The following is an 18,528-nucleotide window of genomic DNA, read 5'->3' on the forward strand; positions in this document are numbered from 1 at the left end:
GGGATCTCCCCACTATCGATTGGTGTACTGATTCGCCGGCTCTGGTGAACACGAAAACATTTCCACAGGTGACGGTCGGCGGCGTGGAGTGGGATTATATCGCCACACAGGGTCCTCTGCAGAACACGTGCCAAGACTTCTGGCAGATGGTGTGGGAGCAGGGAGTCGCCATTATCGCAATGGTAACATTGGAGGAGGTGAGTCCAGGGGTACCTGTCCTCAAGCCTGCTGACAACTGACTGACACCTAACTGAATAGTGAGTGCAGCTCTGGAGTATAATACAGGATGTAACTCAGGATCAGTAATGTAATGTATGTACACAGTGACTGCACCAGCAGAATAGTGAGTGCAGCTCTGGAGTATAATACAGGATGTAACTCAGGATCAGTAATGTAATGTATGTACACAGTGACTGCACCAGCAGAATAGTGAGTGCAGCTCTGGAGTATAATACAGGAGGTAACTCAGGATCAGTAATGTAATGTATGTACACAGTGACTACACCAGCAGAATAGTGAGTGCAGCTCTGGAGTATAATACAGGAGGTAACTCAGGATCAGTAATGTAATGTATGTATACAGTGACTGCACCAGCAGAATAGTGAGTGCAGCTCTGGAGTATAATACAGGATGTAACTCAGGATCAGTAATGTAATGTATGTACACAGTGACTGCACCAGCAGAATAGTGAGTGCAGCTCTGGAGTATAATACAGGATGTAATTCAGGATCAGTAATGTAATGTATGTATACAGTGACTGCACCAGCAGAATAGTGAGTGCAGCTCTGGAGTATAATACAGGATGTAACTCAGGATCAGTAATGTAATGTATGTACACAGTGACTGCACCAGCAGAATAGTGAGTGCAGCTCTGGAGTATAATACAGGATGTAACTCCGGATCAGTAATGTAATGTATGTACACAGTGACTGCACCAGCAGAATAGTGAGCGCAGCTCTGGAGTATAATACAGGATGTAACTCAGGATCAGTAATGTAATGTATGTACACAGTGACTGCACCAGCAGAATAGTGAGTGCAGCTCTGGAGTATAATACAGGATGTAACTCAGGATCAGTAATGTAATGTATGTACACAGTGACTGCACCAGCAGAATAGTGAGTGCAGCTCTGGAGGATAATACAGGAGGTAACTCAGGATCAGTAATGTAATGTATGTACACAGTGACTGCACCAGCAGAATAGTGAGCGCAGCTCTGGAGTATAATACAGGATGTAACTCAGGATCAGTAATGTAATGTATGTACACAGTGACTCCACCAGCAGAATAGTGAGTGCAGCTCTGGAGTATAATACAGGAGGTAACTCAGGATCAGTAATGTAATGTATGTACACAGTGACTCCACCAGCAGAATAGTGAGTGCAGCTCTGCGGTATAATACAGGATGTAACTCAGGATCAGTAATGTAATGTATGTACACAGTGACTCCACCAGCAGAATAGTGAGTGCAGCTCTGCGGTATAATACAGGATGTAACTCAGGATCAGTAATGTAATGTATGTACACAGTGACTCCACCAGCAGAATAGTGAGTGCAGCTCTGGAGTATAATACAGGAGGTAACTCAGGATCAGTAATGTATGTACACAGTGACTGCACCAGCAGAATAGTGAGTGCAGCTCTGGAGTATAATACAGGATGTAACCCAGGATCAGTAATGTAATGTATGTACACAGTGACTGCACCAGCAGAATAGTGAGTGCAGCTCTGGAGTATAATACAGGAGGTAACTCAGGATCAGTAATGTAATGTATGTACACAGTGACTGCACCAGCAGAATAGTGAGCGCAGCTCTGGAGTATAATACAGGATGTAACTCAGGATCAGTAATGTAATGTATGTACACAGTGACTCCACCAGCAGAATAGTGAGTGCAGCTCTGGAGTATAATACAGGAGGTAACTCAGGATCAGTAATGTATGTACACAGTGACTGCACCAGCAGAATAGTGAGTGCTGCTCTGGAGTATAATACAGGATGTAACTCAGAATCAGTAATGTAATGTATGTACACAGTGACTGCACCAGCAGAATAGTGAGTGCAGCTCTGGAGTATAATACAGGATGTAACTCAGGATCAGTAATGTAATGTATGTACACAGTGACTGCACCAGCAGAATAGTGAGCGCAGCTCTGGAGTATAATACAGGATGTAACTCAGGATCAGTAATGTAATGTATGTACACGGTGACTGCACCAGCAGAATAGTGAGTGCAGCTCTGGAGTATAATACAGGAGGTAACTCAGGATCAGTAATGTATGTACACAGTGACTGCACCAGCAGAATAGTGAGTGCTGCTCTGGAGTATAATACAGGAGGTAACTCAGGATCAGTAATGTAATGTATGTACACAGTGACTCCACCAGCAGAATAGTGAGTGCAGCTCTGCGGTATAATACAGGATGTAACTCAGGATCAGTAATGTAATGTATGTACACAGTGACTGCACCAGCAGAATAGTGAGTGCAGCTCTGGAGTATAATACAGGAGGTAACTCAGGATCAGTAATGTAATGTATGTACACAGTGACTGCACCAGCAGAATAGTGAGCGCAGCTCTGGAGTATAATACAGGATGTAACTCAGGATCAGTAATGTAATGTATGTACACAGTGACTCCACCAGCAGAATAGTGAGTGCAGCTCTGGAGTATAATACAGGAGGTAACTCAGGATCAGTAATGTATGTACACAGTGACTGCACCAGCAGAATAGTGAGTGCTGCTCTGGAGTATAATACAGGATGTAACTCAGAATCAGTAATGTAATGTATGTACACAGTGACTGCACCAGCAGAATAGTGAGTGCAGCTCTGGAGTATAATACAGGATGTAACTCAGGATCAGTAATGTAATGTATGTACACAGTGACTGCACCAGCAGAATAGTGAGCGCAGCTCTGGAGTATAATACAGGATGTAACTCAGGATCAGTAATGTAATGTATGTACACGGTGACTGCACCAGCAGAATAGTGAGTGCAGCTCTGGAGTATAATACAGGATATAACTCAGGATCAGTAATGTATGTACACAGTGACTGCACCAGCAGAATAGTGAGTGCAGCTCTGGAGTATAATACAGGAGGTAACTCAGGATCAGTAATGTAATGTATGTACACAGTGACTGCACCAGCAGAATAGTGAGTGCAGCTCTGGAGTATAATACAGGATGTAACTCAGGATCAGTAATGTAATGTATGTACACAGTGACTCCACCAGCAGAATAGTGAGTGCAGCTCTGGAGTATAATACAGGAGGTAACTCAGGATCAGTAATGTATGTACACAGTGACTGCACCAGCAGAATAGTGAGTGCTGCTCTGGAGTATAATACAGGATGTAACTCAGAATCAGTAATGTAATGTATGTACACAGTGACTGCACCAGCAGAATAGTGAGTGCAGCTCTGGAGTATAATACAGGATGTAACTCAGGATCAGTAATGTAATGTATGTACACAGTGACTGCACCAGCAGAATAGTGAGCGCAGCTCTGGAGTATAATACAGGATGTAACTCAGGATCAGTAATGTAATGTATGTACACGGTGACTGCACCAGCAGAATAGTGAGTGCAGCTCTGGAGTATAATACAGGAGGTAACTCAGGATCAGTAATGTATGTACACAGTGACTGCACCAGCAGAATAGTGAGTGCTGCTCTGGAGTATAATACAGGAGGTAACTCAGGATCAGTAATGTAATGTATGTACACAGTGACTCCACCAGCAGAATAGTGAGTGCAGCTCTGCGGTATAATACAGGATGTAACTCAGGATCAGTAATGTAATGTATGTACACAGTGACTGCACCAGCAGAATAGTGAGTGCAGCTCTGGAGTATAATACAGGAGGTAACTCAGGATCAGTAATGTAATGTATGTACACAGTGACTGCACCAGCAGAATAGTGAGCGCAGCTCTGGAGTATAATACAGGATGTAACTCAGGATCAGTAATGTAATGTATGTACACAGTGACTCCACCAGCAGAATAGTGAGTGCAGCTCTGGAGTATAATACAGGAGGTAACTCAGGATCAGTAATGTATGTACACAGTGACTGCACCAGCAGAATAGTGAGTGCTGCTCTGGAGTATAATACAGGATGTAACTCAGAATCAGTAATGTAATGTATGTACACAGTGACTGCACCAGCAGAATAGTGAGTGCAGCTCTGGAGTATAATACAGGATGTAACTCAGGATCAGTAATGTAATGTATGTACACAGTGACTGCACCAGCAGAATAGTGAGCGCAGCTCTGGAGTATAATACAGGATGTAACTCAGGATCAGTAATGTAATGTATGTACACGGTGACTGCACCAGCAGAATAGTGAGTGCAGCTCTGGAGTATAATACAGGATATAACTCAGGATCAGTAATGTATGTACACAGTGACTGCACCAGCAGAATAGTGAGTGCAGCTCTGGAGTATAATACAGGAGGTAACTCAGGATCAGTAATGTAATGTATGTACACAGTGACTGCACCAGCAGAATAGTGAGTGCAGCTCTGGAGTATAATACAGGATGTAACTCAGGATCAGTAATGTAATGTATGTACACAGTGACTGCACCAGCAGAATAGTGAGTGCAGCTCTGGGGTATAATACAGGATGTAACTCAGGATCAGTAATGTAATGTATGTACACAGTGACTGCACCAGCAGAATAGTGAGCGCAGCTCTGGAGTATAATAGTGAGGGTGCCCTTTCTTTATTTTTTTTTTCTGGTATCTAGAGATGATGAATAATCACTTTTGCTGGGTGTTGTAGTGCTTCCGAGGAGCCGCTCCTTTGCAGGTAGGCTTTGGGTCCCCATCAGTGGATATGTAATAACTGCGATACTTTCCTTCCAGGAGGGCGGCAGAGAGAAGAGTTACCGCTATTGGCCACGACTGGGGTCTCGGCACAACACCGTCACCTACGGCAGGTTTAAGATCACCACGCGGTTCCGCACAGACTCCGGGTGTTACGCCACCACAGGCCTCAAGATAAAACATCTTCTGACCGGTCAGGAGAGGACGGTGTGGCACCTGCAGTACACGGACTGGCCCGAGCATGGACACCCTGAGGACCTGAAGGGATTTCTATGTAAGTTTAAAATCCTCATAAAACTCACTAATGACTTAAAAGTTATGGGTCATCCCAAAATTTTTTTTTACAACAATTGAAAAAAATATAAAGTATTAATGTTTCAATACTTTAGTCTCCTATGCCCGGGGGCTGGCGTATTTGCGGTGTGTAAGGCTGTGTGCTCACTATGCGTTTTTTCAAGCGTTTTTGCTGCGAAATTTTCGCAGCGAAAAAGCTTAAAAAACGCTTGGTAATACGCGCCCCATGGTCCCCAATGATAATCAGCATGTGCTGTGCACATGCTGCGGAAATTTCCACTGCGGATTATCATTGCGGAAAAATACGCAGCATGTCCATTATTTTTGCGGACACGCAGTGTTTTCGCCGCCATTGACTTGCATTGAATCGCTTAATATCCGCATGACTACATGTGCACGTGCGGATATCATGCGGTTCAATGTGCGGATGGTACCTGGGTTTGGAGAAGAGGAGACTCATCCACACCCGGGTACCATAGAAACTGTAAAAAAAAATAATTAAAATAAAAAATATACATTATACTCACCTTCCGATGGCCCCCGGTCTCCTTATCCGATGCGTCCTGGCTCCCCGGCGGCTCGCGATGGTCTAAAAGGACCTTCCATGACGCCATTTAGTCATGTGACAGGTCACGAGACCGGATGCATCGTACAGGAGACCGGGGGGCCATTGGAAGGTAAGTATAATTTTTATTTTTTACCATTTTTATTCTTTTTTTTAACTATTACTTGGTCACACTATATAAATCCATGTCGTTTGCATGGATTTATTTAGTGTGACCAAGTTGTCAAGCACTTAAGTGATGCTAAAAGCACTTGGAAAGCGCTTGACAACCCGCATGCGGAAATGCATGTGAAGAACGCTTGACAAACGCTTCTACCTGGCGGGAAAAACGCATGAAAAAACCACATGTACAATCCGCATGCGTCTTTCCTGCCAGGGAGAAGCGGAAAAAATCTGCAGCATTTCTGCATCGTGGGCACTTAGCCTAAGTGTCATGCTCAGACTCTTAACTATCCGCAAATAAAAATGGCCACCCCCCCAGTGGCTGACGAAAAAAATTATAAATAAATACATGTTAAAAAAAATAATGTTAAATTGTTTTTAAAGTGAAAATTTAAAATAATAATAATGCAAATTATAATAATAATAATTATTAATGCAAAATTGCGACACATTCCCTTTAAATCAGGTCCTATACTCCAGTCGAACCCAAAGCTGCATTGAAAATTCTGCTTTGGCTGTGACTAGAGCATTTCCTTCCTCTTTATTTCTCCCCCTTTTTTACATGCTGCGTCCCTTGCTTTTGTGTTTATTACATGGCGCTGCTGTTTTCCAGCCTATCTAGAAGAGATCCAGTCGGTCCGCCGTCACACAAACAGCACAAGTGACCCCAATGGTCCGAACCCCCCTGTGCTCGTTCACTGCAGCGCGGGCGTAGGCCGGACAGGGGTGGTCATACTGTCTGAGATCATGATCGCCTGCCTGGAACACAATGAGGTGAGTGGCCTTTCTGTGCGCTGCGCTGTCCGTCCCTATTCTCCATATCTCTGCTTGCTGTCAGTGAGTAGGAACATTGTTTACAGTCAAAAGCTCAATATCTATTAAAAACCCAATGTTAACTTCATTTGCAGGTTTGTTATAGTTGGCCGGATTGTATATTCTGGATAAGAGAGGTTCTAGCTGCACTGATACATTGTAGCAATAGGAGGGAGATGTTATTTGCGGAGGATTCTTACTGGTTTTGCAAATCCTCAGAAGTCAGGACCAGTTTTTGCCGTCTGGAGATGAGATTATTTCTATTCACTGACAGCAAGCAGAGATCTGCAAACAGTGAGAGATTGAAACCGGAAAGGAGACATTTATTGTGATCGCACCCCTTACATCTGCACATGGCTGCCGGCAGAGAACTGCACAATAAGCAAGATGTCTGCCAGAAAGTGAAACGCTGCTCAGCTCTGCACACTTTTATATATACCGCTCAGCTCTGCACACTTTTATATATACCGCTCAGCTCTGCACACTTATATATACCGCTCAGCTCTGTACACTTATATATACCGCTCAGCTCTGCACACTTTTATATATACCGCTCAGCTCTGCACACTTTTATATATACCGCTCAGCTCTGCACACTTATATATACCGCTCAGCTCTGCACACTTATATATACCGCTCAGCTCTGTACACTTATATATACCGCTCAGCTCCGCACACTTATATATACCGCTCAGCTCTGTACACTTATATATACCGCTCAGCTCTGTACACTTATATATACCGCTCAGCTCTGTACACTTATATATACCGCTCAGCTCTGCACACTTATATATACCGCTCAGCTCTGCACACTTATATATACCGCTCAGCTCTGTACACTTATATATACCGCTCAGCTCTGTACACTTATATATACCGCTCAGCTCTGCACACTTATATATACCGCTCAGCTCTGCACACTTATATATACCGCTCAGCTCTGCACACTTATATATACCGCTCAGCTCTGCACACTTATATATACCGCTCAGCTCTGCACACTTATATATACCGCTCAGCTCTGTACACTTATATATACCGCTCAGCTCTGTACACTTATATATACCGCTCAGCTCTGCACACTTATATATACCGCTCAGCTCTGCACTTATATATACCGCTCAGCTCTGCACACTTATATATACCGCTCAGCTCTGCACACTTATATATACCGCTCAGCTCTGCACTTATATATACCGCTCAGCTCTGTACACTTATATATACCGCTCAGCTCTGCACACTTATATATACCGCTCAGCTCTGCACACTTATATATACCGCTCAGCTCTGCACACTTATATATACCGCTCAGCTCTGAACACTTATATATACCGCTCAGCTCTGAACACTTATATATACCGCTCAGCTCTGCACTTATATATACCGCTCAGCTCTGCACACTTGTATATACCGCTCAGCTCTGCACACTTGTATATACCGCTCCGCACACTTGTATATACCGCTCCGCACACTTGTATATATTGTATATACCGCTCCGCACACTTGTATATACTGCTCAGCTCTGCACACTTGTATATACCGCTCCGCACACTTGTATATACCGCTCCGCACACTTGTATATACCGCTCCGCACACTTGTATATACCGCTCCGCACACTTGTATATACCGCTCCACACACTTGTATATACCGCTCCGCACACTTGTATATACCGCACCGCACACTTGTATATACCGCTCCGCACACTTGTATATACCGCTCCGCACACTTGTATATACCGCTCAGCTCTGCACACTTGTATATACCGCTCCGCACACTTGTATATACTGCTCCGCACACTTGTATATACTGCTCCGCACACTTGTATATACCGCTCCGCACACTTGTATATACTGCTCAGCTCCGCACACTTGTATATACGGCTCAGCTCTGCACACTTGTATATACCGCTCAGCTGTGCACACTTGTATATACCGCTCCGCACACTTGTATATACCGCTCCGCGCACTTGTATATGCCGCTCCGCGCACTTGTATATGCCGCTCCGCGCACTTGTATATGCCGCTCCGCGCACTTGTATATACCGCTCCGCACACTTGTATATACCGCTCCGCACACTTGTATATACCGCTCCGCACACTTGTATATACCGCTCCGCACACTTGTATATACCGCTCAGCTCTGCACACTTGTATATGCCGCTCCGCACACTTGTATATGCCGCTCCGCACACTTGTATATGCCGCTCCGCGCACTTGTATATGCCGCTCCGCGCACTTGTATATGCCGCTTCGCGCACTTGTATATACCGCTCCGCGCACTTGTATATACCGCTCCGCACACTTGTATATACCGCTCCGCACACTTGTATATACCGCTCAGCTCTGCACACTTTATATATACCGCTCAGCTCCGCACACTTGTATATACCGCTCCGCACACTTGTATATACCGCTCCGCACACTTGTATATACCGCTCCGCACACTTGTATATACCGCTCCGCACACTTGTATATACCGCTCAGCTCTGCACACTTTATATATACCGCTCAGCTCCGCACACTTGTATATACCGCTCTGCACACTTGTATATACCGCTCTGCACACTTGTATATACCGCTCCGCACACTTGTATATACCGCTCCGCACACTTGTATATACCGCTCCGCACACTTGTATATACCGCTCCGCACACTTGTATATACCGCTCCGCACACTTGTATATACCGCTCAGCTCTGCACACTTTATATATACCGCTCAGCTCCGCACACTTGTATATACCGCTCCGCACACTTGTATATACCGCTCCGCACACTTGTATATACCGCTCCGCACACTTGTATATACTGTTATACATTATGACATGTGAAACTCTGCGATTCGCTACAATATGTGACATTAACCCTTTGGTGTCCGCTCCTCTCCTGCCAGATGCTGGACATCCCTCTGGTTCTGGACATGCTGCGGCACCAGCGGATGATGACGGTGCAGACTATCGCACAGTACACATTTGTCTACAAGGTCCTGATCCAGTTCCTGAAGAACTCTCGCCTTATCTGACCGGGGAGCGCCGGGTCCGGGCCGCGGTCACGTAGCGAAATTGCTGGGCGATTTACTACGGGCCGGACGTGCAGTGAACCACTGAGACTGAGGAGTTCTGGGTGGTCCCGGGACACTATATTGTGACCAACATCATCCAGTGCCAGGAAACGCTTCTACCACTGGGGGGCGCTGTAGCCTGCAGTCACATGGCTGGTGTCAGGAAGGACTCTGCTCACGCAGCAGTATTATTACTCTACAGCTCTGATTTTACTGGCTGAAATCATATCTGATGTTTAATGAACTTTTTTATGGTATTTATGACGTTGCATCTATCTTCCCCTTCTCATTTTACTAACCCAGATGGAGATGGTGGCCGCCTGCGGGGCAGAGGGTGGCCGCCTGCGGGGCAGATGGTAGTCTACGAGGCAGAGGGTGGCCGCCTGCGGGGCAGAGGGTGGCCGCCTGCGGGGCAGATGGTAGTCTAAGAGGCAGAGGGTGGCCGCCTGCGGGGCAGAGGGTGGCCGCCTGCGGGGCAGATGGTAGTCTACGAGGCAGAGGGTGGCCGCCTGCGGGGCAGAGGGTAGCCGCCTGCGGGGCAGATGGTAGTCTACGAGGCAGAGGGTGGCCGTCTGCGAGGCAGAGGGTGGCCGTCTGCGAGGCAGAGGGTAGCCGCCTGCGGGGCAGATGGTAGTCTACGGGGCAGAGGGTGGCCGCCTGCGGGGCAGATGGTAGTCTACGAGGCAGAGGGTGGCCGCCTGCGAGGCAGAGGGTGGCCGCCTGCGGGGCAGATGGTAGTCTACGGGGCAGATGGTAGTCTACGGGGCAGAGGGTGGCAGCCTGCGGGGCAGAGGGTGGCCGCCTGAGGGGCAGAGGGTGGCCACCTGCGGGGCAGATGGTGGCAGCCTGCGGGGCAGATGGTAGTCTACGAGGCAGAGGGTGGCCGCCTGCGGGGCAGAGGGTGGCACGTTTCTGCTATCACCCACGTTACTCTCTGCCCTCTGGACTTGTGCGGTGACGCCGGCGCTTTCCTTGCTTGGGTTTCTTGCCGTGACGCCGCTTTTCCTGCAGGACGCGGTGCGGTGTTGACCTCCCCTCCGTGGTGAAACCCACAAGCTTTTGTTTTTCTACATCTCGGTGACTTTGAAGTGATTTGTATATTTTTCAGCTATTTTGTTCTGGAGTTTTCAGACAATTGTTTTATATTGTGATACATTTGTATCTATATTTTGTAATGGCGGCTTGTGTGAGTGTTGTGGGGCGCTGCTGGGTTTGTGAGGTGGTAGACAAGTTAAGATTTGCAATTGCTGTCATTTGTCTCCTTGAAGGTAACAGACGAAAAAAATGGATCAGCTTTGGATGTGAATTGAGCAAAGTTCTGGAAACATTTTACTGGTTACATCCAATGTTAAGATGCTATTTTGTTGTCTTTTCCTCCAGTCACAGCACAAGCTTCCTGTGCATCTCACAATCACTGCAGAATAGCAACGGGTAAGCTATGAACTGTGCTGCAGCTCTGGTTGTGACTGGAGTAGAAAACGTGATACAATGCACTGATGTGCGGAGACCGGTGGAATTTCTCCAGAATTAAAATTCTTGAGTTGTTTGTTGTATACGGTGATAATTGGATCTGGATCTGTGCAGCGGTGGCCGCCAGTTGTGGGTTCGGGTATGTGACGCTGTTGGAGATTCTGAGAAGTGATGGGGTGCACAGAGCGAGCAGCCGCTTTATACAAAGTGATTACAGTCAGCGGATATATCCTCCACCTCATACGCTTTATGCATCTACAGCAGTATTCTTAGTAAGTTGTTGGAAACTGTCAATAAGCAGGCTGTGTATCACCAGCTCAATAACAGTCCACACCTGCTTACTGATGATGTCCTTGTAGGTCGTTTCCTTTTAATGTCATTTATCTTCAGTACTTCATAATTTTTCTACAATGGGCAGAAAAAAAAGCAGAAACTGCCCAGAAACAAAGAAAGAACCAGCAGAATTATTGCTCCAGGTGACCCATCTTGTGTCTGTACTTAGTAACCTGAGTGCCAAAGGGTGTATTGTGAATTAGATGGTCTGATTAACTCATTGTCCTGGCTTGTTATCACATTTCTACCGTCATGTAGTCATCAGCGGCACGTGAGGCATCTATGGGTTATAAAAAGTGCAGGATGTAGACGTTCACCCTTGAGCACTCGTAATACTAAGTGTAGAGGATAATAGAGCCATAAATATTTGATAGGTCTCTGCTTCAAACCCGACTTATCCTGGGTGTCAGTAAATGTGACTATCGAGAGGATAATAAAGCGGCTGTCTCAGATATTGCTGTGAGCGATGGGAAGAGGCTGTATGTCTGACGGTGTGCATTAAACTAAAATGTGGTTCATGGGTCAGAACCTGCTGGGAGTTCTAGTTCTACGGGGGCCTGAGAGATATTGTAAATCTGTGGTAGGTTTACTGTACACAGCGACAATGCAGAACAATGAACTGTCACATCCAATCTAAGGTGCCTTAGATACAATGTATAAACCAGTTGTATCACCAGTCACAATATTTCTGCCAAATGTAGCAGGGTGTATAACTTACTTTTGGGGACTATTTTCTGCCCCCCTCTCCCTCTCCTCTGACCTGTTTTTCTATAGTCTTGTATAATACTAAAGACAGAGTATTTTTTTTTCATCCCCGCAGCCCCCAGGGGGTTGTGCAGGGGCATCCTGTACAGTTCTGGGGGGGTTCATGTATGATATTGTACAATCAGCGCGGCTCCATGTACAGAATGTGTGTGAATTCCTGTTAAACCAAAAAGTGTAATGTATGTCGGACTTTATTTCCATTGCAAAAATATTATATGCACAAATGAATATCGTTTATGCGAAGTGGTTATCTGGATTGTGTGCAGCTCAATATGGCGACATTACGCCGAGCACAAGGGGACACCAATGACTGCGATTTAGCGGAGGTTACTGACCATACCTTTTGATCTCGAATCCTTTAATCCCTACTTTACACTGCACCTTTGCTCCTTGGGCTATGTTCACACCATGTTTTTTTTTCCAGTGGTTTTCGGTGCTTTTTGCAGTACCAGCAAAGTCTGAGATTCCAGAATTCTTCGTTCACACATCATGGGGTTTTCTTTGTTCAGGATTTTGTGCCTTGGTGGGGTTTTTTGGAAAATGGATCATGTCCCTTCTTTCAGCGTTTTTTCACCTATAGGAAGTAATAGTAATGGGTGGTGAGAAAAACGCATCAAGATTTGTTTCAGCGTTTTTGATGCCAAAATACAATGGGGTTCTTTTTTTTTTTTTTCACAGAACTTTATGTACATGCATAAAAAGAGACAGGACAGTGGGGGAATAAAAAACGCACCAAAACTGCAAGAAAAATCTGCAGCAAACCTCCGTTGAGAGATCAGGTTTTGCTGCAGATTTGTGACGCAAAAAAAAAAAAATGTGTGAACATAACTTTCTATGTTGTCACTCACTCTTTAAGGCTATCACCTAAAGGATAGCTGATAACTTTCTGACTGCAACGACCCTAAGAACGGGGCTTTAAAATATTTAAGAGGTTCAGGCTGTTGATTAGTCTCTTCCATGCTTTACACTGCAGCTTTTCTTCAGCTTGTGCTTCTATACAGCAGCCACGCTAATCAGGAAATCATGTAGAGATGATTGCTATCTGTAATTTTTTTCCCTTTTTTCTGTAATGTCCTGTAGACAAGGACATAATTTTAAGGGTGCACTGGACACAAAACTTCAGACACATAAGACAAAAACTAAAGGATTTAATTGGTCATTGCCTATGGGGACTGGATCACTCAGATACAACAAGAGATCTGGCAGAAAACAGTCTATTTTGATTCTACCTCAACAACTTTGCTTATTCCAATCTCTTCAATTGATTCCTGAAATGCGATTTTTCCACAAATATCACATTTTTTTGGTGTTTCTCAGTCCAGTTCCGGCCGGGATTAACATTTCTGGAGGGTTTTTTCAATGTGGTGCATTTTTGTGAAATTGCAAAAATAAAGACAAAAAAAAAAAGTGCTAAAATGTCCACAAAGTCCCAAGAACTGGTTAAAGAAGATTTTTGTTTTTGCTCAAAATTGTTGCCCTTCGTTTGCCAGTCTGAAGAATTTGAACAAGACAAAAAAAAGAAAAATTGATTTTATGAAAGAGAAAATGTGTTTTTTTTTTTTTTTTATATTTAAGATATTGAAGGTTTTGCAGTCTTGTAGGACCACCTTAAGATATTAATGGCATGTCCATAGCATCTCTGGGATCTACATCTGTCCAGAATGGGGTCCTGGCTGCCATCCTCGATGCAGGTCCCAGAGAACCTGGGGATATGGTGTTCAGCACAAAGTTGCAGAACTTGTGTCTTGCCCCAGAGCTGAGGATTTGTTACAGTGCATCAGCTTCATTCCAAGGGGTTGATATTGTCACAAACCTGTCTCAATCATGTTGATGTTTCCTATCTACTTTTCTTAGTCTATGTTATGACTTGTACACGTATGTTGGAGCCGCAGGACGCTCTGCGCTTGTATCATTTATTTCTCTAGAATTCAGTCCGATTGTTCGTCTCATCCGCTTCTCCCGGATCGGAGACATCACAGTCCTTTCCCCGGGAGACCTGGATGACGTCGGAGAAGCTTTGCTGCAGCTCCTCCATTGTCTCCAAGTCATCGGCGTTGTTAGAAATGTCTTTGAATGAAGAGGTAAATGTGTTGTCTGAGGGCTGATCTGTACGATCGTCTGCAGCGGTTTCCTGTACATCATAACCATCATGGTCAGGTGAGAGCCGGTCACCTCCCTCATCCTCGTGGTGGTGGTCACCATCTGGGTCATCTGTCGCTAATGGTACACAGTCTCCATGTTCTGTGCCTCTTGCGCCCACGTCACTGTGGACATCATCTTCCTCCAGGTAAGCTGCAGAGTCCACAAGTAGATGGTGGTCGCTGACTAGACCATGGAGATCAGAGGCAGCCTCCTCCTGGGAGCTCCCGGTCATCACCGCCGCCTCCTCCTGGGAGCTCCCGGTCATCACCGCCGCCTCCTCCTGGGAGCTCCCGGTCATCACCGCCGCCTCCTCCTGGGAGCTCCCGTTCAGCACCGCCGCCTCCTCCTGGGAGCTCCCGTTCAGCACCGCCGCCTCCTCCTGGGAGCTCCCGGTCAGCACCGCCGCCTCCTCCTGGGAGCTTCCGGTCAGCACCGCCGCCTCCTCCTGGGAGCTCCCGGTCATCACCGCCGCCTCCTCCTGGGAGCTCCCGTTCAGCACCTCGCCCCAAGAAGAATTGGTCAAAGTTCTCTTGGGGCGCAGATTCCTCACCACGGACTGTGGGTTGGTTTCTTCTCTGCAGTCCAGATCGGATCTAAGCATGTCCAGTAGGTGGCGCATCTTAGCCTGTGTGTGAGAGAAGATAAGTGATAAGTTTCCCTTAAATACTCTGTGCTGCTGTGTACCTTTGCTCCCTCCACTTCTTTATAGTACTAAATCCTGATGATAAGCAGCATACAAACTAAAGGCATGGCTATAATGGCGCTGTGATGCTGGTTAATCTGATATCTGAAGGGATCCCATCATAAGGTAAGTATTAATCAGCCCAAAAAATAACTAAACAACCCCTTAAAAATTAACTTTTATTAATTTTAATTAAAAGTATTTACTTAGTAGTTCAAAAATACCATCCTTTAAAACAAGTATCTGTGTATTGGGGTCGGGTAATAAGGTAGGTATAGAGACACAGGCAGACTAGCCCGTGGATGCCCTGCCTAACAGCAGGTGGTTAACACCCTAGCGATACATGTTGGTGCCCCCCCCCGCTCCCCGTCGGTTATCCCTCCCTTTTTAACGCTTTAATGCACTATACACACATTCCTCTTTACAAAACAATTCCAGTTCAGTTAAGTTTGATGGTCGCCGAGCATGGACAGCCTCTTCAAATGATCCCACAGATGTTCAATGATATTCAGGTCTGGGGACTGGGATGGCCATTCCAGAACATTGTAATTGTTTCTCTGCATGAATGCCTGAGTAGATTTGGAGCGGTGTTTTGGATCATTGTCTTGCTGAAAGATCCATCCCCTGCGTAACTTCAACTTTATCAATGATTCTTGAACATTATTGTCAAGAATCTGCTGATACTGAGTGGAATCCATGCGTCCCTCAACTTTAACAAGATTCCCGGTGCCGGCATTAGCCACACAGCCCCAAAGCATGATGGAACCTCCACCAAATTTTACTGTGGGTAGCAAGTGTTTTTCTGGGAATGCTGTGTTTTTTCGCCGCCATGCATAACGCCTTTTTGTATGACCAAACAACTCAATCTTTGTTTCATCAGTCCACAGGACCTTCTTCCAAAAAAAAATTGGCTTCTCCAAATGTGCTTTTGCATACCTCAGCCGACTCTGCTTGTGGCGTGCTTGCAGAAACGGCTTCTTTCGCATCACTCTCCCATACAGCTTCTCCTTGTGCAAAGTGCGTTGTATAGTTGACCGATGCACAGTGACACCATCTGCAGCAAGTTGATGCTGCAGCTCTCTGGAGGTGGTCTGAGGATTGTCCTTGACTGATCTCACCATTCTTCTTCTCTGCCTTTCTGATTTTTTTCTTGGCCTGCCACTTCTGGCCTTAACAAGAACTGTCCCTGTGTTCTTCCATTTCCTTACTATGTTCCTCACAGTGGAAACTGACAGGTTAAATCTCTGAGACAGCTTTTTGTATCCTTCCCCTGAACAACTATGTTGAATAATCTTTGTTTTCAGATCATTTGACAGTTGTTTTGAGGAGCCCATGATGCCACTCTTCAGAGGAGATTCAAACAGGAGAACAACTTGCAAGTGGCCACTTTAACTAGCTTTTCTCATGATTGCACACACCTGGCTATGAAGTTCAAAGCTCAATGAGGTTACAAAACCAAAAAAAGTGCTTTAGTAAGTCAGTAAAAAGTAGGTAAGAGTATTTAAAACAAGAAAATGATAAGGGTGCCCATACTTATGCACCTGTCAATTTTTGTTTGAATGCAGACTGCACATTTTCTGTTAGTACAATAAACCTCATTTCAAGGCAGAAACATTACTGTGTCCAGCAGTTATTACATATATCAAACTGAAATAGCTGTTGCAAAAACACCAATTTTTATAAAACATTAAGCTTAGATTAATAGGGGTGCCCAAACTTTTTCATATAACTGTACATCGAAACGGAAGTCCTGCTGCGTCTTACATGAGCAAACTATAAGTGACAAGCTATCTAGTCGCCTGTGTCCGGTTGAGCGCTGTCTTCGCTCCATGGTATTCACGCACCGGAAGTGACGTTTGGTGGAGGGCATTTTGCGTTCCACAGTAACCGGGGCACCGGAAGTGACGTCATCATGCGTTCCACTTTGTTCTGGATTGATGATGTTTTCAGCTACTTCCTCTCCTGGTGCGCTCCAGGCCTCAATTCAATTACTGTTTGGCGCGAGTGTTATACTGTAACAATTCCCTTTTCTCGTATGGGAGAGACTGTGCACGTATTGCTTTCTCTATAGATAACTCAGCATGGAGTCGCCTGTACCGCAATCTGGACCCCACATCCACTTTATACACACATACAAATGTCTAAAAATAATGTATTACAGGGTTAAAAAGGGAGGGATAACCTGCGGGGAGCACCAACATGTATCGCTAGGGTGTTAGGCAGGGCATCCACGGGCTAGTCTGCCTGCGTCTCTATACCTACCTTATTACCCGACCCCAATACACAGATACCTATTTTAAAGGATGGTGTTTTTGTACTACTAAGTAAATACTTTAACTTTTATTAGTTTTAATTAAATTTTTAATGGGCTGTTTAGTTCTTTTTTTGTCTATAATATATGTATCCACCCCTTTCTATACCTTGCCTTGGGCATTAGGTTGTTGAGTATTAATCAGCCTCACCGCGCCATTATAGCCGTGCCTTTAGTTTATAGGGCTAAATCCTGCTGACAGGTTTCCTTTAAGGGACGGACTGTGCTGAGCCGAGAGATTACACGCTGGAAAAGCAAACTGTGACCTCTCCGCTCAGCGCAGGAAGAATCAGAGTAAGCAGCACAGAGTCCTATAGACCTTCTGGAGAGCTGGTCAGGGTCTCTTACCTCATCCAAGCGATGGCGATTTCCTTCCAGATGTCGCTCAAACACGCGCTCCACAACCCTATAAACAGAGAGCAGCACTTTCAGGGGTGGTCGGCAGTTACCCCCAGTATCTACCCCCCCCCCCCGTATCATCTGATCCCATCTCACCGGTCGGAGAAGAGGCCGAGGGTCAGGATTTCAGTGGTCACATCAGCCACAAAGTTGAGGTACGACAATTCCTCCTCTCTGTCCACAGAAAAAGAGGTGAAGGGTTAATGGCGTCTACACCTGCAGTGAATTCCCCAGAGTAAAGAAAAGCCGAGAGAGAGCGAGCCAGAGCGTGAGCGAGCCAGAGAGAGCGAGCGAGAGAGAGCGAGAGAGAGCGAGCGAGAGCGAGCTTGAGAGAGCGAGCGAGAGCGAGCTTGAGCGAGAGAGAGCGAGCCGGAGCTTGAGCGAGAGAGAGCGAGCCGGAGCTTGAGCGAGAGAGAGCGAGCCGGAGCTTGAGCGAGAGAGAGCGAGCCGGAGCTTGAGCGAGAGAGAGCGAGCCGGAGCTTGAGCGAGAGAGAGCGAGCCGGAGCTTGAGCGAGAGAGAGCGAGCCGGAGCTTGAGCGAGAGAGAGCGAGCCGGAGCTTGAGCGAGAGAGAGCGAGCCGGAGCTTGAGCGAGAGAGAGCGAGCCGGAGCTTGAGCGAGAGAGAGCGAGCCGGAGCTTGAGCGAGAGAGAGCGAGCCGGAGCTTGAGCGAGAGAGAGCGAGCCGGAGCTTGAGCGAGAGAGAG

General features: G+C 46.0%; 2 protein-coding genes across 4 annotated transcripts in view; one reads left to right on the forward strand and one right to left on the reverse strand.

Annotated features, from left to right (window-relative positions):
- The window catches only part of PTPN21 (protein tyrosine phosphatase non-receptor type 21), a 65,951-nt gene extending 53,425 nt beyond the window's left edge, over positions 1–12,526 (forward strand). For 2 of the 3 annotated variants that reach the window (XM_073638232.1, XM_073638233.1), the window contains 4 exons: positions 69–197; positions 4,869–5,103; positions 6,464–6,624; positions 9,556–12,526. In XM_073638232.1, coding sequence (XP_073494333.1) covers positions 69–197; positions 4,869–5,103; positions 6,464–6,624; positions 9,556–9,684 — 654 coding nt within the window. In that variant the 3' untranslated portion in view covers positions 9,685–12,526. The remainder of the gene's footprint in view (positions 1–68; positions 198–4,868; positions 5,104–6,463; positions 6,625–9,555) is intronic. The other variant, XR_012247306.1, reaches the window with a different exon arrangement.
- Positions 12,527–12,884: 358 nt separating this feature from the next.
- SPATA7 (spermatogenesis associated 7) overlaps positions 12,885–18,528 on the reverse strand; it is a 43,651-nt gene continuing 38,007 nt past the window's right edge. Inside the window, exons 10-12 of the mRNA XM_073638234.1 lie at positions 17,922–17,999; positions 17,775–17,832; positions 12,885–15,058 (exon numbers count right to left, since the gene is read on the reverse strand). Of these exons, the coding sequence (XP_073494335.1) occupies positions 14,213–15,058; positions 17,775–17,832; positions 17,922–17,999 (982 nt within the window). The 3' untranslated portion in view covers positions 12,885–14,212. The remainder of the gene's footprint in view (positions 15,059–17,774; positions 17,833–17,921; positions 18,000–18,528) is intronic.

The sequence above is a fragment of the Phyllobates terribilis genome, unplaced genomic scaffold, assembly GCF_046119375.1.
Source record: "Phyllobates terribilis strain yellow unplaced genomic scaffold, ASM4611937v1 Scaffold_7__3_contigs__length_470593459, whole genome shotgun sequence".
Lineage (NCBI taxonomy): Eukaryota > Metazoa > Chordata > Amphibia > Anura > Dendrobatidae > Phyllobates > Phyllobates terribilis.